The sequence below is a fragment of the Diabrotica undecimpunctata genome, chromosome 1, assembly GCF_040954645.1.
Source record: "Diabrotica undecimpunctata isolate CICGRU chromosome 1, icDiaUnde3, whole genome shotgun sequence".
NCBI lineage: Eukaryota > Metazoa > Arthropoda > Insecta > Coleoptera > Chrysomelidae > Diabrotica > Diabrotica undecimpunctata.
The window spans coordinates 48,013,275-48,035,572 of NC_092803.1; the positions used below are offsets into that span (position 1 = coordinate 48,013,275).

At 33.9% G+C, this 22,298-nt stretch overlaps 1 protein-coding gene across 15 annotated transcripts in view; it reads left to right on the forward strand.

The window, feature by feature from the left end:
* Pde11 (Phosphodiesterase 11) overlaps positions 1-22,298 on the forward strand; it is a 252,073-nt gene that overhangs the window by 165,592 nt on the left and 64,183 nt on the right. For all 15 annotated transcript variants that reach the window (XM_072542051.1, XM_072542061.1, XM_072542068.1 and 12 more), the window contains one exon: positions 16,218-16,545. In XM_072542051.1, the coding sequence (XP_072398152.1) occupies positions 16,218-16,545 (328 nt within the window). The remainder of the gene's footprint in view (positions 1-16,217; positions 16,546-22,298) is intronic.

Here is a 22,298-nt window from a genome sequence, read left to right on the forward strand (position 1 = left end):
CCTAAATATAATCCCGATTTATGCTCCAATAAACAAGTCAGCCTAAGAAATTGAAAATATTTATAAGCAATTATTTATATGTGGTCACATAAACATGTAAAAAGCAAAAACATGTTATTATATCATACATCAAAAATACAAATGACTACAGGTGGTTTCCCCCTGTAAGATCTATATCATTGAAATATTCAGCATAGTTATTGTCTGCTGTTGCAAGATACATAAAAAAGGTAAAAACTTACAGAGACTTGTGGGCTTGTTTATACCCACTGCAATTAAAGATGACCCATTCTGCACTAAATTAATCTGTACTTCTGATTTACCTCGTATTATTTTATTGACTGGATACTCTCACTAACACTACTGGCCAAAGATACAATTGATCTCCAAAGATAAAGATGTTGTTAAACACTCAAAAAAAAAACAATCGAAAAGCCCATAAGGACCAGTTGACGCTCCGCTGACCGGTCTCCCATAAGATCCCAAGTGGGAATGATATCATATCAAACCTTACCAGAATCGATTTTGAAAGACGTGAAATAAAATTTATATGTTTTTGAATCGTTACAATACCAATTTGACAGGTGTCTTACTTGGACTTTATCTTTTATGTAAATAGCCATGTTTTTGAGTTTCTAATTTTTGCTGTTTATGTATTATGTGTGTCAAAGGAAGAAAAATGGGCTACTTATGTATTAAGAGGTGGAAGAAAAGAGCTACTTTTACTCATAAAAGAGGGTAAAAGATGAGTAGGAAGACGCCAGAATTCATGGTTAAAGGACCTGAGGAGGTGGTCTTACCGTTCACCTGCAGAAATTACCTAACTAAACTCTGACGTCACAATGGGATTTTAAAAGTCTTTCCAAACATTTCAAATTTGTATGTATTCATCCCATAAGAAGTTGGAAATATTGGTTTTTTTAATTGTTTGAAGAATAAATAAGGACTTTTCGTTATGAACATTCATTCTGTGCGATTGGTATTATTTGTTGTTCGTGAATTTGTGAGGTAAGAATATCAAAGTATTAAGATATTTACTATGAATGTTGATATTTTAAGGTTATGTTATTGTTTGAATAAAACTTTAATCATTTTTTACTGTATTTCAAGGTATTTTGTTGTTATTTTTATCGGGATTATTTCAAAATTACCAGTTCCAGTTCTTACAAGCTTATCATGGAAGGGAAGATCGAAGGAAAACGGGGCGGAGGAAAGAAATACTCATGGCTTAAAAAGATCAGGGATTGGACAAACCTCGATGCCTATGCACTCTTTAGAGCCACACAAGGCCGAGAGGAGTATGCCAGAATTGTCGCCAACATCCACTAATTGGATAGGGCACCATAAGAAGAGATTTCAAAATTAATCAATAAATCATTGAATTTATTTACAAAAATGTTTAATTCTTTTTTAAGTGCTAGTGATTTTATCCCCTAAAAGACGAAATATATTTGTGTTCTCGTAGTTTAAATAGTTAATAGTAGTTTTGATGTCATTGATGTGATATCTTTAATACATGTTTACTAGCCATTATATGCTCAGATCTAAAAAATAAACTCAAAAACATTCAAAAATATTACAACATTCAAAAAAGCATTTTTAAACACTTATTATGGCAATTTGAAAGGAAGGTTTCCACATAATGTTATATTACCACTTAAACTATGAGAAAACGAATATCTTTAGTCTTTTACAGGATAAAATAACTGGCAACGAAAAAAGAATAAAACATTAATTTAAATATTTTTTAACTTCGTTAATAAATTCAACGATTTATTGATTTATTTTGAAAGAACCCTGATAAAAAGAACAACAAAATACTTTGAAATACAGTAAAAAAATAATTTAAGTTTGAATCAAACAATAACATAACCTTAAAATATAAACATTCATAGTAAATATCTTGCAATGAATGATCTCGGAATCCGACAAACACTAATAAAAGCAGTTAAAGCACTATACAAAGAAAACAAAGTAGCTATTAAATGTGGAAATAAAGCCTACAATCCATTTAAGACGACAAAAGGACTTCTACAAGGCTGTGCTACGTCCCCTACTCTGTTTAAAATATTCTTGGAAAAGACACTCAAACCATGGAGGAGAAAGTGCGAAGGAATGGGCATACCAGTAAGAGACGAATACCTATACACCTTAAGTTTTGCCGACGATCAAGTAGTCATCGCACAAGATGAAGAAGATCTCAGCTTTATGCTCAGAAAACTAGAAGAAGAATATAAAAACAACGGAATGGAAATAAACCTAGAGAAAACCGAATACCTAACAACAGAAAACAAGGATATGAGAAACCTAGAGATAGACGAGGGAAGACAAATAAATGGAACAGATAAATTCAAGTATTTAGGAACCATAATATCGAACCAGGGAACAACAGAAGATATAAACAACAGACTGAGACAAACAAGAAACTGTATAAGACAACTAAACTCAGTGTTGTGGGATAAGAACATTACGATAAAGACAAAAAAGAGAATATATAATACCCTGACAAGAAGTATCCTGACATATGGGTCCGAAAACTGGACAATAAACAAGAGAAATAGAGGTAGAATAAGAGCAGTAGAAATGGAGTTCCTGAGGAGAAGCTGTAGACTTACAAAAAGAGACAGAATTGAAAACGCAGAGATTAAGCGGAGAATGGGAGTGCAATCCGACATAATCGACTATATAGAGGAGAAGAGACTATCCTGGTACGGCCACGTCAGAAGAGCGGACAGAGGACGCTGGATAAACAAAATCACAGAATGGAGCCCGATTGGAAGAAGAAAGAGAGGAAGACCCCTAAGGTCATTCAGAGATGAAATCGACGAGGCTATGGAGAAAAGAACCCTGCGAGATGGAGACTGGAATGACAGGGAAAATTGGAGAAAAGGGTTGAGTGAAGGAAGGCAGTGAAAACTGTGGAAATCCTTAGTAGTAGTAAATATCTTAACTATGCTTTGATATTCTTACAAATTCAGGAACAACAAATAATATCAATCGCATAGAATGAACGTTCATAACCAAAAGTCCTTATTTATTCTTCAAACAATTAAATAGCCAATATTTCCAACTTCCAATAAATACACACAAATTAGAAATGTTTGGAAAGAAACGACTTCATAATGACATGCAGATAATAAATTCTACAATAATTTGGTGGCGACTGTACACCAGTTATTTATGGGATGAATAGGCCAGCAATCTTAAATTTTTGATACTGCAGTTGAATGGTTGATACTGCAGCGAAATTCGCACCAAACATCCCGAAAAACTCGGCTGGAATTCTGTGTATAACAATTATATAATATAATATATAATATTATAACAATATTGTATATAACCATTCTTTTTGGAAAGAAATCTAGGATAACTCTTATTGATTTGTTAAAATAACTTAATATATAAGTCACATGCGGGATTAAAATAAATTAAAATATATAATCGTTCAGGTCAAGGTTGAGACCTTTTGAGGCAATGCTCGATTTTATTATTTTGCTTAAATGTTGTATACTGTCACGGAAAACATCCAGAATATCTATAAAAATTCGATTTATTTATGACCCTGAATACATAAAGCGTAATATTATAAAGATACGCAAACAATTTGAATAAAATCGTTTCAAGTAGCTGTTTTCTTCTAAAATCTTTGATTTGATCGTAGTTTATGAAGTGGTTTGATTTTACAGACATGACTTAATCAGACTTAACATAATAGTTTGTTTATAAGTTAGAGGTGGTCGGGTCGGTAGTAACGGTATTAGAAATAACGATTACACGACGTTAGTGATGTTACTCTTTTATTTATGGTAGAGTTTGGTCCAGATCTTAATGACAAATTGACCGAATCGCCTATGTTTTTTCACAAAACAAGAAAAAGCTTTAAAAAACTGATGTCAACAGTGAGAAAGTACCAGAGAGAGTTAGAAGACAAGGATGGAGAGACAAACGTTTGAGAGCATTAAATTAGAATAATTCAAAACTGTTTCAACAAATTCAAAACAAATTTCCAAATAGAGACTCCGGTAACAGATAATCAAAATAACAGTGTAAGGAAAATACTGTCTAGGAATTATATGAGGATTATGACTGAAGGGCTGCATTCATTATACAGTCAATGAATCTGATATTCTATATCTAGAACTTTATATGCTGTGCTAATAAGCGATATGTCACTAAAGATTCGTAGTTGTTTTTGGTTTCCTCTTTTTTGTATGACGCTTCCATTCCATTCCTTAAGCATTTTCCGTTTTTCCCATATTCTCATAATAATTTCATATAATTTTTCCTGTCAGACGTTTCCTCCCTTTTTTTATCAATTTTGCATTTTACTATTATTTCCTGGTGCTTCTTGATCTTTTAGATATGTTTACTTCTTACAGTGTTGGTGTTGGTATTTCCATATCCGCATATTCTCCATTCGGTCACACTTTCAATATATACTAAATTCTGAAAGTATTCTTTCCATCATTTGACGAATTCTGTTTCCGTTCTTATTTGTTCTCCTGTTTCATTTCCCATAGCTTTTGTTTCTCCAACACTTCCACCTTAACTCACTGTCTCTACTTTCCTATAGAATTTCCTTACCTGATTAATCTTTCTACTTTTATACATTTTCCGTTGTTTTTTTGTAAAACTTATTGAGGTCGCTGGTTAAATGATTAGAAAAATAACGAAAAAAATGCAATATTTTGATTGTGAATAAATTAGCTGTTAATTTAAATAACACGAAAATACTTGGCTTAACTCATTAATGTTATCTGTACAAGGAAAAACACTTACCTTTTAAATATAGTGTATTAATTGTAGCAAGTAGAAGAGTAGCATTTGCGCGTCGGGACGCAAGGGACGCATTGGTCCTGGTTAAACTAGTAAAGAAGATATTCTTACATCGCGATGTCTCGATTCAAAGTGCCATTTTTTGATATGAGATAGGCAGAAACCCTCTGACCACCCATCTTAGGTGTCCGTAGGTTAGTGGTGCAATTGCACCCCCATAAATCAACGCTATTGTATTACGCTCTTGAAAGACCATAATTTAAATAAATGGTTCACAGAAATTTGATATTTTATAGCGTTTTCTGTGCTTGCGAGGCAGTTAACAAATAACAAAGACAAGTGAATTTCTTTGAACTTAAAAACAGATTACCATGTGTTAGCCAGTTTAACAATGCTAATTTACTGAATAGAAGGAAAGTAATATACTGTAATCTTTTAAAGTAAATAAGTAGTTAGAATATATCATTGAACAAGATCATATTATAATACAGTAAAAAAATATTAAATGTAAAATACGATAAATAAATACTAATTACTTTCCCAAACACCCGTACTTGATACTCTAGGTAGGTCTTCTTTTTAGTTCTGAGTAGTCCTGTTATCTGTGCTCTTGTTCGGTAAAAATCTACTCTGTTTTCATCTGTAATGTTTTGTAGCATTCTCAGTATTTAGTGAGTTTTTATTTCCAGCATTTCTTCGCATTCTTTGTCAAACCATTTTCGTTTTTGGGCGATTCCTCTCTTTTTCAGTAGTTTCCTCCGATGCTTGTTCTATAACTGTTACTACTTGCTTACTACTTACTACTTGCTCTACCTCTATGTTATCCGCCTCCTCTCCTAGCCATTGGAATCTGTTGCTTAGGGCTACTTGATATTCCATTTCTTAATTTTGTGTTTGGAAGGCTTCTATCACCCATCTTTCTATTTTTCTTCTTGCTCTGGATTCCGTACTGATATTCGTGTTCTCAGCGCAGTTTTAATTACAAAGTGATCACTATCGCTGTCAGCGCGTCTCATATTTCGCGAATTAATAATATCACTCGACATCTATGAGAATATGGTTTATTTAGTTACGTGTTCTTTTATCATTTAAAATCCATATTACATTGCAAATGTTCTTTCTTTCAAATTGGGTAGATTTAATAATTATTTTGTTAAATAAATATATTATATTTATGTTTATATACGCATTTATGTTTTACATACGTAAAAAATAGTACACTCTAATTACATCGTGTCATCAATCATCATCATATCAATATTCCCCACTATAATAATAACCTTTTTAATCACAGATATATTTTATATATTTAATTGATGGCCGTAGCGAAAGCACAGATTTAAATATCTGCACGCAATACCCACCTCTATTCCGAGTGTGATTTTTCGTGGTACTTACTACTGTCTATGTTTTAAAAGAGCATACACACAATATTATCCGGTTTTTAGCACCAGAAAGTATCCAATCTAAACGAAAGTTTCTGAATTTAGCATCACTCACAGCTTAAACCTCTGAAAAACCAATTATAATTACTAACGGATACTAGTAAGTCTTCGCGAATAGACAACCATTATTCAAAATATGAATTAGTAGTAGATTGGGCACTACAGACCCGATTTAATTAATGTTGTGTCAATTGCCTGTTTTTCAATTCATTGAATAACCACAATACTACTCTTATTAATTTCTAACCCCATATGTTTTGCGGATGCTAAAATCCAGTACTTTTTGCTCGATTACAGATATGGGCAAGATATCAACAAAAGTAGCCATACAAATAAAAAAGAAAAGAAGAACACCAGCTTTCAGAACAGACCAGCTTTAAGCAAATATATTAAGAACAAGAGCCAAAAGAAAAAGCACTTGAAACAGTGGTGTATACAAACTTAAATGTGGTGACTCAAAAACTTACATCGGTCAAACTGGTAGAATCTTTAAAAAACGTATAGCAGAACACAAAAGGGCTTTCAATAATATAAACACAGATTCTACGTATATACTTTACCTTCTAGTCATTATTTTAATAACCAATTTCAAATTTTCCATATTCAACATAAAGGCCATTACACTGCTCCAAGAAATTAACGCACCATCTACAAAAACAAAAAAAAAAGCCATTCATTGTGTTTTAAATTTAATTGTACTTATAATTGTATTGAATGTACCACGTACTTGGAATGTTTTTATCAGGTTACTTGTTCTGTGTTTCGTTTCAACCAGTTTCTAAGGAACACAAAACAAACAAATTTTTAAGTCGTTGTGTGAACTATTGCGGGTAGATTTTGTCTTTACAATTGTGATAGGCGTATTCGCGTGTACTGATGTCAGAACGAACGGTATGCAAGTGTAACATGCGGTTATGGTCTGGAGCGGCGTTTTTTTTAACGATCGTACAGACTTGGTGTGGCGTTAAATCACGATACCACCAACGCTCACCGATATATCGTTGATGTTCTTTAAGACCAAATTGGAATGGCCAGCGAATAGTGCCAATCTCAATCCTATAGGGAATGTTTGGGACTTGCTTGGTAGACGTCCGCGGAATATTCCTAATCCACCAAACACTCTGCAGGAACTGGAACAACGTCTTGTTCAAATTTGAATGAACTGAATGAGAATAGAAACAAAAAGAGAACTCAAACGATTTCTACCTGGCGAAACCGAATTCAAATTTTTACCACTGTGCCTTCTAAAACTTGCAAAGCAAACAGCTTGATAAATTACTCGGCTAGGGAATCTAAAAATTGCATTCCACATGCCGTTCATTATGGTCAAAATTCGTAGTGAATTCAGTTTTTGGTACTCCAAACGGAGTAAAGGTACTCATGATAACGGTATTAGATTTTTGTTTCGATACAGGGCATCGACAAGCCGCTTATACGTATTTCGACCTCTTTAGGTCTCTTCAGAGCGGTATAAGCCACTGCTCTGAATCAAAACAAAAATCTTTCCTGTCCTAGAAAATAGTTATCAAAATAACTATATACGGTCATTATGTTGAATGAGAATAATTTAAGACCGTTTATTTCGAGTATGAATCGTCAATGTCAAGCTGTCATCGTAGTAGGGGTGGAAATATGTCTTATTAAGCAAAAAAATTGAACAATTTCAATGTTTATAATTAGCGATTTTGTTGTTCATTGTTTTAAGATTGTGTTTTTTGTGAGGTTAAGTTTATGAATATTGAAGATGGTTAGCGACAACATCACGAAATCTGTTGTTTTATAAAGTAATACAAAATAAAATGCGTTTCATTTCAGTAAATTTTTTCATGTTATGGTGAGTTTTAAAGCGGTGAATCTATGGAAAATAATAAATTCAAAAATACAGATTTAATTTTGAATGACCATCTTGAGACACAGCTCTTACCTCTTCAACTTATTTAGTTAAAGACTACAGTGTAGACACATAGTAAAAATACATAATTTGAGAAAGGCACTCTGCTGAAACAGCTGTAGTTATAATAAACTATAATAAATTGTGTGGAAGTGTTGAAAACAAAAGTTTTTTAGTGTCTTATTGTTAGATTTAAATCACACTTTGATAAAACCAAAGTCGTGGCAACCAAGCAGAAGATCTCGAATTTAGATTAGTTCAAACAAATGTTGAAGAAGTAAAACACATCTTTGAGTTATTTACAAAAGCTATAAAAGAAACTGACCGACGAGATAAAGGTAAAAAGGGTTAGATTTTATAGCTTCTACTTTTATATTTTATATCATCGACGAAATATCGATGATATCGAAAAAAATAACTAAAACATCAGACCGATTGAATGGTAGATTTTAAACTTTAATAGCAAAAGATATCCCAACTTAAATAGCAAAATTTCGCTTCCCATATCTTAAAACAACATAATGACAGATGAAACAAATGTACATTTAATATTATAGTGTCATATAACAATAGTGTCAGATATCATCGCATGATAGCAAAAACGAAAAAGGAAAATTGATTGAAAACGTTCCTCTTCACAATCTTGCTTATTGAAATAAATAACGAGATCTACAATACATTAAAGTCTATCACTGGGAATAAAATATTGAAGTTGGTTATTAGAAGAACAAGAAATTTTAACATGGGTTTACTTCGCCACGCGCCTTTACAACCGCGGCAATTTAGTCTGACATTATTCTTACTAAGGATTGACACAAGACAGGGTCGAAACTATCCGATAATCACCTAATTTTCTCTTCAACTCGGCGACGGTTCTCTGTGGATCATTACGCAAGTTCTGTGTCATCTTATGCCACAATGTCTTAATAACATTAAGGTCTGAACTATCTGAAGGGCATGTTATTGTCTCCAAACCATTTTTAGTTTAAACTTTGAAAAATTACAGGCAAATATCGAGCACAATTTTAATAATCAAATCTTGCCCAAGTACTTTCGCTTTCTACAGCATCATCAGGGACATTTCGTCAAATTTGGGCTATCCAGGAAGCGCAGAATGTAATAAATATGAAACTAAACATAAATTGTACATAACACTACAGCTAAAACAAGGACAAACAGTTTAAAATTATTTAAAAATTGTTCTACGCTACATTCTTGTCGGCAACAGGAGAGAGAATCATGATTCTTTCTTGGATCATCATTTATTGGAGCATTCAACCTTATATCATTTTTTAGTTATTTTAGCCGTATGGTATGCAGCACCGTCCTGCTGTAATATAAAATTCAAATCCAGTAGAGATCGTGAGCATTTGGTACAATACTATTTTTCAAAACTCTTTATACTTCTATCTATCTATATAAGGATTTTTACAGCTGTCGCCGCCTTCCTTCTTTCAGCCAACGTCTCCAGTTCTTTCTGTTCTGCCATTCTCCATCTCTAAGGTCTCGTCTTTCCATGGCCTCGTCCACTTCATCCCTCCATGATCTTCGGAGTCTACCTCTTTTCCTCCTTCTTATTGGGCTCCAATCCGAAATCTTTGCTATCCACCTTGTATGATCTGTTCTTCTCACAGGCCCATACCAAATTAAACGTTTTTCTTCAATGTAGTTGAGTATGTCTTGTTCTACTGCCATTATTCGTTTTATCTCCTCATTTCTGATGTGATCCAATTTTGTCACTCTGCAGCTTCTTCTCATGAACTCCATTTCAGTTGCTGTGATTTCGGACCTGTTTATTTATTACCCATTTCTCTGCTCCGAAGGTCATTATACTGCGTACCAAGGTGTTATAAATTCTCTTCTTTGTATTCCTGGTAATCTGTCTATCCCACAGTACCCCGTTCATTTGTTTAATACATGTTCTTGTCTGTGCTAATCTGCTGGTTATCTCTTGCTCGGTGGTTCCATTTTTTGAGAGTATGAATCCTAAATATTTGAATTTGTCAGTGCCGTTAATTTCCCTATTATCGTCCATTTCCAAGTTTCTCACTGGTCCTTGCTCTGTTGTTAAATAGTCTTTTGTCTTGCTCTGTTGTTAAATAGACTGTCGGTCTTTTCTAGATTTATTTACAGTCCATTTTTTGTGTATTCCTTTTCTAATTTTCGGAGCATTTAGCACAGATCTTCTTCATCTTGAACCGTTACCACTTGGTCATCTGCAAAGCTTAAGCAGAAGTTGTCCCGGATTGGTATTCCCATCCCTTCACATTTCCTTTTCCATGGTTTTAATATTTGTTCGTATTTGTCTTTATACTTTTCTGCGTTAATTTTACCTTCCACCACCTAATATATTCCTAGTCCCGCTGATGACATGCACCCCTAAATCATAATTCCTTTGGGAAACTCCACTGTTCTTTAGAGACAATCTTTATGGAATGCTTCTTTTTTACTTCTGACAACCCGTCTGATAACCCGATTTCGAAAGTCCCGCGCAAACATCAAATTTCGATTCGTCACTGAATCTAACTCTGGACCAGTCACATGAAATCTAGGATCTTGTCCAAGAAGTGATGTTTTTTGGCTTCTCTGTTAGCACAGTTTTTTATTTCACCTAAAACATTAAGCGTAATAAAAAAATTACGCATTCAATAAAAAATTACGAAAAAACTAAACGGCACTCCCTTGATAATTTTTTTTCTTGTTTGTTGCATTCCATTGTGCCGTGATAGGTCGTAAAGTGTTGCGACGGCCCATTTTGCCAAATCTTTGATCCCTATCAGACACAATTCCCGGTCTATCCGAAATTTTGCCTTTAGGTGGACACTTTCACCCTCACAATAATGCTTAAGTACGTCTGCAACTATAGACTTTTTCGGTATTTTTTTACCCTGACAATATTTTTTAATTATCAACTGACGAAATTTAGTATGTGTCGCGTTTTTCCTCTGGCCATTTTTGAATAATATTTTTTTCAGAGCTTTTCGCTAGAGGTTTGTTACTACAAATAACTGTCAAGAAACTTACGACTTATGGTGAAATAATGTCAAAATTATTTATTTTATTCACGGTTACTAGATAATTCCGAAAATTTGGTGGCCCGATATTATGCAATATTTTCGTTTATTTTTCTGCGAACACTTTAATTCAAAGTTTACAGGAACGAAGCCATTTCATTATTTTATTATTAATGATAGACTTTAATGTATTGTTGATCTCTTTCTTTAATGCAATAAGCAAGGTTGTGAAAATGAACGTTCCCAATAATTTTCGTTTGTCCAAATATTTAGTTGTTAGGACTCGTAGTCTGATTTATCCAATAATCTTTTTTCTTACTAATTTTATTGCTGCTTTCGATCTTTTATATTACACCGACTTCCCTATTCGATTATACATTAATTAGCTCTTAAAACATAATTTAAATGCAGTGATAACTAGAGAGAAAAAATTACAATCGACGTTCTAAATTTGAAACACTTCTCTAATCAGATAAAGTAATAGGGACAAATAAAATTACAATCTTCGATTCACTTAGCTTATTGCCATTAGAGCTTCTTGGAGGACATTGACGAAGTGGATGTTTAATATAGAAGCTTTCAGTTAATTTGAAAATGTATTCTTAGAACGTTTCAGGTAGAAACAGGAGTATTTTATGTTTAAGAGTGTTTTGTAGAGAGTTGGAGCGTAACCGCGATGATAGTGAATAGATTAAACATTATAGGAGAGTAGAGCCAATTTAGGAAATACTGCGATACAATATTTTATCTACTTTGTTCAAAACAGCCTTTGTTAGTGTAAACATCATGAACAGAAACTCATATATGCTTAATGTAAATATTAGGTTTACATTTTCAGTATGAACATACGTGTTTTATACATCATTAAAAGAAACACCAAAAATAGTAATTCCGTAGAAAACAAGCAGTTGGACTTCGTCAGTCCTATGTTTTGACCCAACATCCGGAAATATAACTAAAGTCGATATTTGAATTCTTCGTGTAACTTCGCTTCGATTAGAGTACTTGTATTCATTGTTCACTGTAGAACTTCGCGGAGGCGGCGTTAAAATTCACGTAAAGGTACTGGAAGTGGAATTATACTAAACCAAACCACGATACACAAATACCGGTATGCTACTCAAGGAATAGAAATGTGTATTCCGACGCGCATGACGTCACCTGCGAAGCAAAAGTACAGGGTACTACGGTGTTCAAGATGTCCCAGTAGATGTATTTGTGCATCGTGCGGTAGATGAATTATTAATTAATCACCCCTGTGATAAATCTTTAAATATTTTTGTTGTATCAAAGAGTGAGACATGTAGTTCAATTATTGTCAAATTCTGTAGCATAAGCTATTATGCTATTATGCTGGAGAAAATGGACTTATGCCAAAAGATAGTTACTGGAAAGAAGCTTCTGTAATTGTTCAGCTATTTAATGATTGGTTTGATCTATTAAATTCTCGATGTAAGTTCGTTGCCAATTCTCCAACATGAAATCCATATGGTACAGATTTAGATATGCAGTCACGTCTACTGGATGAAATGTCAGAAATGGTCAATTCGATGCGGTTTGATAAACATAAAGGACTTATTCCATTTCAAAAAGGGATATTGCTTACTAATAGATCTCTGAAAGAGTTACTTTCTTACCTACAAGCAAAATACAACGTTGACTATCTTTTAACTTCGAAGTTAAATCAAAACCTGCTAGAGAACTTTTTTTCTTATATTCGAGGAATGGGTGGTGCAAATGATCATTATTCGCCAAAAGATTTTAAATATAGATTAAGGTGGTATGTTTTAGAAAAACATTCGGCGGCGATCTTTACAGAATGTCGCAATACTATTGAAACTAGTGAATCCTGCGTAAGTAACAGCTCAATAGAAAGTCCTCAATTGCCAAGCGATATTTTGCCGTCAGAAGATATTTGGCTTGACACAAAAAATTCTGTCTAATTTGATAGAAAAAACTAAAGGTTCGAAAGAATCTCAGTCTGAAGAGGACAAAATACTTTAAAATACATTTATAGAAGCTCACATAACTGACGATGACGTTTTGAAAGTCGCAGACAATTATGAGGTGAATGGAAAAATGTTTTGGGGCTCTTTGAAGTATGTTGCCGACAAATTCAAACATAAATATAGTTTAGAAAACCCTACAAAAACTTATGAGACATATATGGAACCAGATTGGCTACATATAGTCTCTAGAGGTTCTCTTTTTTACCCAAACGAAGAATTATGGAAGCTACACTAAAAATGGAATCATTGTTTTGTACAATCCATGGAAGCTCTTTAGCAAAAAACCTAAAATCTTTCAACAGCTGACACAAAAAACTTTAGCTCAGCTTGAGAATACCACGATACTATTTGAGGTACTCCTATGTCTCAGTAGGACACGCACATATATAAGATTAAGAGAAATGAACAGACAGATTAGTTTCAGTAACTATTAAACAAAACTTGACAAAAATATGTTAAAGTTTGTTAACTTTAAAAAATAATTTTTAATAATGTAGTACAAAATATTCAATAAATCTTTATTATGAATTGTTGGCTGGATTAATTACTGAAACATTCTATATTAAGCCGATGTTGAAAAAAAAGTCAAAGTTCGAAAATATTTTGTAACATTCAATTAAAACAATTTTCTCTAATTTTAAATGGTAATTAAGTGATTCACAAAGTGTTTTTAATATTTAACCATTCTACATACTTTGTTCAAAACACAAGATTTTGGAAATATTCCAGTAATGAATCCGACCATCGAAATATGTATAAAATAGAATTAATTTTTATTAATTAAAAAGACATTATTATATTCCTACATCAATATGAATATATACACTTTATGTAGTGATCGAAAAAAGTTTTTTTATTTTTCAATAATCAGAAAACCTATACCCAAGAAAAAATAAAAACATTGTAAACTACACAAAACACGTCGATTTTTAAATTTAATGTTCTACATTTTACAATAAAATTTCATTATACAAGGTGATACACATTACAGTGATGACGTCATCGGCTCTTTTTTTAAATGTAACATCCTGTATTTTAGGACATTTTTAGATCGATAAAAATGAGCTGATTCCAAAAAAGTATAATAATTGCTGTCTAACGGATATAATTTGAAAGATATGCGCTTAAAAAATTAATTTTTATTGATTTATAATACTAATAAATTATAAATAAATTATAATAAATAACTTGAAAGTAATCCAGTAATTAATACATGACTTAATCTTAAATCTCGAATTGTAGCCCTTGTTGTATTTGACAGTAACCCAAACGTTGTACAAATTCTTCTAGAACCTTGTTTATGCTTTCTTGAGAAATATTGTTTATTTCCTTACGAATTCTTGTTTTTAGGTCTCCAATATTTACAGGTTTCGTTTTATAAACAACATTCTTTATATGACCCCACATAAAATAATCCAAAGGATTGAGGTCTGGTGACCTCGCTGGCCATTCAATATGTCCACGTCTTCCAATCCACCTGTTCGGAAAATCGGTCCTGTTGAAACCATAAACTTTTATCAAAACCCCCAAGATTAATTGTACTGGGGAATAAATTAACTAAAGTAGGTACGAGATACCCACTTAAAAACTGAAGGTACTCTGGCCCGTTTAATTTACCTTCGAAATAGTAGGGTCCAATGATTTTATTTCTTACAATGCCAGCCTATACGTTTACTTTTTGCGGGTATTGTGTATGATGTTCCCGCATCCAGTTGGAGTTTTCTTTTGCCCAGTATCTACAATTCTGACGGTTGACCTCGTCATTTAATTTGAATGTAGCCTCATTAGAAAAAATAATATTTTGAACCAAGAGAGGGTTTCGGTGGCTGTTATCCATCATTATTTCGCAAAATTGTATTCTGGATCATCCTCGTTTAATTCCTGTATTTTACTTACTTTACTTACTTTTACGTACTTTGTGTACCGTTGTTTTGCAAACATCGAGATCACTACTAACCTTACGAACAGAAGTGTGCGCATCTTCTTCAAAAGCAAGTAGAACATCCAATGTTGTAACATAATTTTCAGAGGGACGACCTGATTTGCGTGCATTTTCAACCATACCAGTTTCTCAAAATTTCTTTTCAATCTTACTTACTGTTGACTGCGTGATGGGTATTTCTGGATATTTATCAATAAATAAATTACACACTTCCATCTGAGTTCGCGATTTGTCTCCATACCCAATCATCATGAGTATTTCAATTATTATATATAAAAATAACCTATAAATGCCTATAATATCCTATTTGTTACTTATATACCTAATACTAAAAAGAGTAATAGAAAAGAGTAAAACGTTGAATTTAATTATTAAACTGTTATTTAAAGAATACTATATTCGATAATAGTCATCTTACAATATGGTAGAACCATTAGATATAGCTAGTTTAACTGGCGCAAATGATGAAGAAATAGAGTTGTTAGAAATATTTATGGATATTATCTCTATAACGTAAAACAATAATTATGAAAATTTACTAATTGAGAATAATGATACTAAAAACAATATTCATTAAAAAAAACACAACAAATTTGGTCAAATATCTATATGACAAATATAAGTGAAGTTAGACATCTTTTTTCTTTCTACTGGTAATTTGACAGGTTACGTCAAAGTAAGGGATCTTTTAATAAAAGTTTTTTGGTTTGTATTTAATTTAAATACAGGCGGCGTTTATTTTATTAAAGCACAGTAATAAAGGACGCACAACTGTGCATGCGTATATGTCAAAATAAAGGTGGTTTTATTAAAGGATAACATAATATACGTCTTCAGTAACTCTCTATTTCGTTAGTCATAGCTTCTTTTGTTAGTCATAATTTGGCGCCATCTATTAGTTATATTGCAATTTAAAATTGCAAAAAAACTGTTTTTAAGGTCTTTCCGTACAATGTTTTAAAAATTATCTTTTACACAAACCTTCTCCTGTTAATAACAAACACAACAAAAATGGAATGATCTAATTTGGTGCAGTCGTTCTGAAATGATGCCCGTACAAACATATACAATTACGAATCTCTCTAGTCTGTCTACAGTCTACATGCTTATTAATTTAATATTTAAATTGCTTTATTTCAGAAAAGCCACACGACAATTAGTGGAACAATGGCAAGTGTCGCATGCCACCCCTACCTCATCCAACGTGGAGTTAGCCTCACCAACGCACAACAACCCGTCAAGAGCAAGTTCGGGTGCTACAACACCCGTGCGAAAAATATCTGCGCACGAATTCGAACGCAGCGGTCTGCTAAAGCCTATGATAAATACCATTGATGGCCAACCCACGTTTTTAACCAGCGAAAACCAAACACCAGCAGGAACAGGTAGTCCTACGCCTGGACGGCGGCAGAGGAGGTCGCGGCATGAATTAAGGCAGATGGACGAGAAAGATTTAATTTTTGAGTTGGTAAGTGTAACAAAATCAAGTTTAAATGTTTTGTTATATGCCTTGTTGAATTTTTATGTCAAATAGAAAACTGGTTTCTTTTAGTGGCCTTTACAGTTCTAAAAACTCAAATATCTTTAAGTACATCTTAAAATAAACATTAGAAAGAAAAGTCTTAAGTGACCTCAAATCTCGGCAAGTCCACAATTTTGCGGTATTTGGGCTTACAGTCCACTCAGACAGTTCACTCTGTCTACTCTATCTCCCTTATATAGTAATTTTAGTACCCTATGCGGTACTTACACTAGATAATGCTTGTTTACAAATAAAATGATGGAAACATTAGGCTATTGTTATGTTCAAAATAATAGGGCTAAAAGGAACTATAACGTTAAAGGGGTTTTATTATTTCATATAGTCAATGGACCTCCAATTATGAAAAAACCGCGGGGTGCTATGATTTAAAGGGGTGCGTTTTTGAGAAAGTGGTGAATATGTCTCTATGCACTATAAAAAAAGGGTGTATTTGCGTGAACTCTTGACAGTTTTCGTACATATACATCTACAGAAAAGGTGTTCAAAATTAAATTTCCTATCGAAATGCCACCTTTTAAAGTCAAAAATATATTTTTTTTTTGGTAAAAATATATTTACCAAAAATATATAAAATAGCCAAGCGAAAAAACAGGATCATACGCGATTTGTCTTTTTTATCCCACAACTTTTTTCCACGAGGGTATAGGTATAGACATTGACATCATTTACCTTGAAAATGGTTTATAGTAGGAGGTTCTAGAACTAATTTTAAGCAAGATACGGTTCTTTAAAGTTTTCTACTTTTAACGATTTTTTTTTAGTTTTACGGCTATTTTTTAAATTTCTCATTATAAATTTTTTCTTGTTCATTTAGGTATATGCATTACTAAATAAAAAAGAAAGCTTATTTTCTGTAATTTAAAATAGTCTATTGTAAAATACTCTAGGACTAACGGTAACCAAGATATGATTCGTCAAATTGTGATGCTTGCAACGATTTGTATATTCCTAAATGTACAAGGAAAGGCACTGGGGAGAACTGTGTGACAAGTTGGATGAGGACGTTAGTGGTTAGGGGTACAAAATGGTAATGAACCAATTCAAGCTGTACCTACCCTCTGTATGAGATGCAACTGGACAGAAAGCTTGAGGTTACCCAATAGCTGTTTCCACCCGGCCATTGGCATGGAGTGCAGTGGGTCGCCGAAGCTGAGCGAGCTGTACCTTTTACCGTAGACGAACTCAACGAAGCGTTAGTGCCTTAAAGACACCAAAAGCTCAGGGACTCGAGGGGATCCCACCAGAAGCGGTGAAACGCATTGGCAGTATGAAGTCGACGTGGGTTTTGGAACACATGAAGGCATTGCCTGAAACTAAGTGATTCCAAAGGGGAAAGATAAGATCGACCCATTTGCCTTCTGTCGTGCATAGGTAAATTATACGAGAGGCTTCTAAGGGGGCGAATAGACACAGTGATTGAAGAGTCAGGCAGTACGGTTTCAGAAAGAACAGGAACACGGTGGATGCGGTGATGGAAGCCTTCCGGTAGTTGCGCGAGATGGGGGTTAACCAGAGGTGGGCAATCCTACTGTTGTTTGATATCCCGATAGCTTTTAACACATTAAAATGGAAAGAAGTAATGAAGGCTTTACGAGAGAGAAGTTGTCCGAGGTACTTAATGAATTTTGTCTCCGACTATCTATCAGAGAGGAAAATTGTGGTAGAAAAAGGAGTGGTGGTTGACGTGACGGCTGACGTGCGTGCCGCAGGGGTCGGTCCTAGGACCCACGCTGTAGAACTTGGCATATGACGGGGGTATGAGCCAACAATATGAAGAGGGTGTTGCCCCTTTCGCATTTGCGAACGGCCTCGCTATGCTGGTAATAGCGCGGGACAGGAAGAACCTTATCTTTGGTGCACAGCGATCATGCGACCAAGTCGAGGAATGGATAAAAATGCACGAGCTAGAACTATAAGACCGAGGCTATAGTTCCCAAGGGACTAAGAAACAAGGACAGGATATCATTCGAATGTGCAGGAAAGAGAGTGGTTCCAAAGAAATGCGTGAGGTATTTAAGGGTATTTAGGACGCCGGTGGTGTCCAAACAACCCCTGCGTGCGGTCACGGATATCATTATGGCCACGCTGGAGGAATCCTGCGTAACCAAGGCTGGAAGGCCAAGGGCCGAGGTAACGGTGTGGAAACGGAAAACATCGATTTACCAAGAATCTGTACGCCGTAGAAAAAAATGTTTTAAACAAGAGCTGAGTAGTAGCTAAGCTGTAGCTGATATGTTGTTAAACAAAAATGTTTATTAGTACTTTTTCTGTAGAATGAACCGTTCTTTCAGAAACAACACTTGAAGAGACCGGCGATTTTAAATGTGTTACGCGTGCAAAAATCATTAAAAGTAGAAAATTTTGAAGAACCGTATCTTGCTTAAAATTGGTCCTAGAGCCTTCTAGAGCAAACAATTTTAAAGGTAATTATTTTTTCTTTATATTTCATTGAATATACCTAAAACTGCATAGAAAATAGTTATAGATCAATGTTTACGTAAAAATAGGGAAAATTGCCCAAAAATGGTGTGAGTGGCAAACTTTGAAAAATTGTATCACAAATGCAGTGAATCCTAAAGATTTCTACCAAATTTCATTTTGAGGGGGAAGGATAAAAGTTTTTTATGTAAAGCAATACCTGTTCCTATACCCTCGTGTAAATAAGTTATGAGGTATAAAATAAAAATTACGTGTTTCTATTTTTTTGCTTTGTTTTTAAATATTTTTGTCAAAAAAATTATTTTTAACTTTAAATAATTTAATAATAAAGCACCTTTAACGTTGTAGTTCCTTTCTAAAGTACATAATCAATAGCCTACATAGTGCTATTCTTTGATTGAGCTTTGACATCATTAGTAAACGCAGTAATGAAAATTATGTCTTCAACTGTACGGCACGCTTTATATTATATTCAAATGTCTTCTCTTGCACTTTGGTATAGCTGATACTAATTTGTTGTCTGTTTGGCGATCTAGAAGTGTTTTTTTTTCTTAAATTCATGTAAGTCGCCTTTTTTCTAGGGCCGCCAACAATTATTTTAAAATAATTTTTCTTGATGTGACACATTCATTGCAATGACGAGTTTATAGGAGAATAGAAAAATAAATTAATAGCGGAATAAAAACATCTACCAAATGTAAAATGAATAAAAAAAGCTAAAAAATATATTCATCCATGAATTAAATTGATTCGAGTTCGTTCTGTTTTCCATTTATTGTCGCGAAAATGTACTACGTCTTAAACACATGTCTGGATAGTCAGATATATTGCGTATTTGGCTTCTGTTACTACGTCAACCGAATAATTAACAATATTTGTACAAAAATATTCCTTTTTCTATCAATTATATAACTTGGGAATAAGCCACAAGTGTAGAACAAAATTCTTTATTTTTAACTTTTGGCTACTCAATCGCAAGTGGATTTCAAAATATAATTTTTAAAATTGGACAAATTAAGACCATCTTATTCAGTTTGTTTTATTTTGAAAACAACTTTTGACCTATTTCAGAGAAATATTTTAGAAGATAAATTGAGGTAACTCCTCTTTGTGAGACTGTTCATGCTTTATTTTTTTCTGTAATAACCCCTGTGATATTTACAATTTCTCGGTATCTAAAAAAACAATAGGTTTAATGATTTCACTAAAAAACTGACCTGCTGGCAAAGACCCAGTGCTCTGGCTACTGATATAAAATAAATAAATCCCTGTCAGTGATATATGACACTGAATTTTGGATGATAAAAAGAAATAGGGACAATGAATGTAGATTGTGGAAATATCAAAGATTAGATGAATGAGTGCGTTAACAAAAAGGGCCAAAATTAAGAATAAATTATTAGGGAAAGTCTAGATGTCTAGATCTAGGTATCAATGTAGTTAGAAGGATAGCTTGTTAATGGCTTCAGATGAAACGAATAATTTAGTTAGACAAATAAAAAGGGAACACTGGCAGAGCATCTCAAAACAGATGGAACACGACTTCTACGGAATATAAAAAGAAATATGGAGAATGATCAGAGGACAAAGAAAGGAGATGAATGAACTAATAAAAACGAAACACATTCAGAAGGAAATATGGGTAGACTACTTTCGATCCCTATTTGCTTAAGGTGACGATAGTGAACCACCAACACCAGAGATGACGACAAACAAAGAAATAAATATTGAGGAGGAAGAGGTAAAGGAAGCATTAAGGAAACTAAAAAATAGAAAATTACCAGGAGAGGACAGAATACCGAACCAACTCCTAAAGTACGGAGGACCAGATCTGACCAAACAACTATTAGAACGAATCCAAAAAATAATAGAACAAAACAGAATTCCTCAAGAAATGGAGATCAAGCATCCTAATATCTCTCTTCAAAAGGAAGACAAATCGGATCCAGAAAATTACAGAGGAATTAATTTATTAAACACAACACTAAAACACGACAGCATTAAAAGGGATTAGATGTGGAGTGCAATGGCAGAACTTTCAGTTCCAAAAAAAAACTTATCCAGCTTGTTAAGTTATGTGTGAATAGCTGTAGATCCAGAGTACGGATAGAAAACAAACTCTCAGAATCTTTGGAAATAAGCAATGGCCTGAAACAAGGAGATGCGCTGTCACCTCTCCTCTTTAATATCATCCTGGAGAAAGTAGTAAGGGCAGCAAACCTTAAAACAGAATTACTGACAGTAAATGGACCAAAATTACTACTAGCATACGCAGATGACATTGATGACATTGTGGGAAACACTGTCACCAATGTGAAGGAGACTTTTAATAAATTGGAGGTAGAGGCAAAGAAAACTGGTTTAAGGGTAAACGAAGAGAAAACTAAATACATGTGCATCAACAGACAAAAGGGACGAGATAGAATAGGGCAAAATGTGACAATAGACCCATATAACTTGGAAAGAGTAGAGAGTTTTAAATATCTCGGAGCAACAATCACTGCAGATAACGATATCGCGGAAGAGATTAAAGGAAGAATTCAGGCAGCAAACAGATGTATGTACAGCCTCCACAATACTATTAAATCTAAAAGCCTAACACGAATATCGAAGATTAGAATATATAAAACGGTGATTAGACCGGTGCTCATGTATGGGTGTGAGACGTGGACACTGACCAAAGAAACTGAAAGAAAACTTAGATGTTTTGAAAGGAAAATCCTCAGAAGAATCTTTGGGCCTTATCACGGCATTAATAGCAACCAATACCGAATGAGAACAAATGCTGAGGTCAAGCAGATGTAGAGCGAGCGATATAGTCCAAGAGATTAAATCCCAACGTCTTAGATGGGCTGGCCATGTCCATAGACTCCCCACAGGAAGAAGACCCTTAGAACGTCCACGAATGCGATGGAGAGACAATATATGGTCAGATCTAAGAACAATGGGGCTGCCCACTGACCCAACTATTATGGACGACCGTTCAAGATGGAAGCAGTGCAGTCAGCCAAAACCCACCCCGGGTTGTAGTGCTACGTGAAGAAGAAGAAGAACACTAAAATTAACAACTAAACTGATTGAAATTATAACACTAGCAGAAGAACAAGGTTTTGTAACATCATTTATAATGAGGCAAGTGCAAGAGAAATCATTAGAATACAACTAACCGGCACATCTATGTTTTGGAAGGCATTTGACCGGGTCAAATTAGAGGACGTTATCCACTTATTGTACGCAAG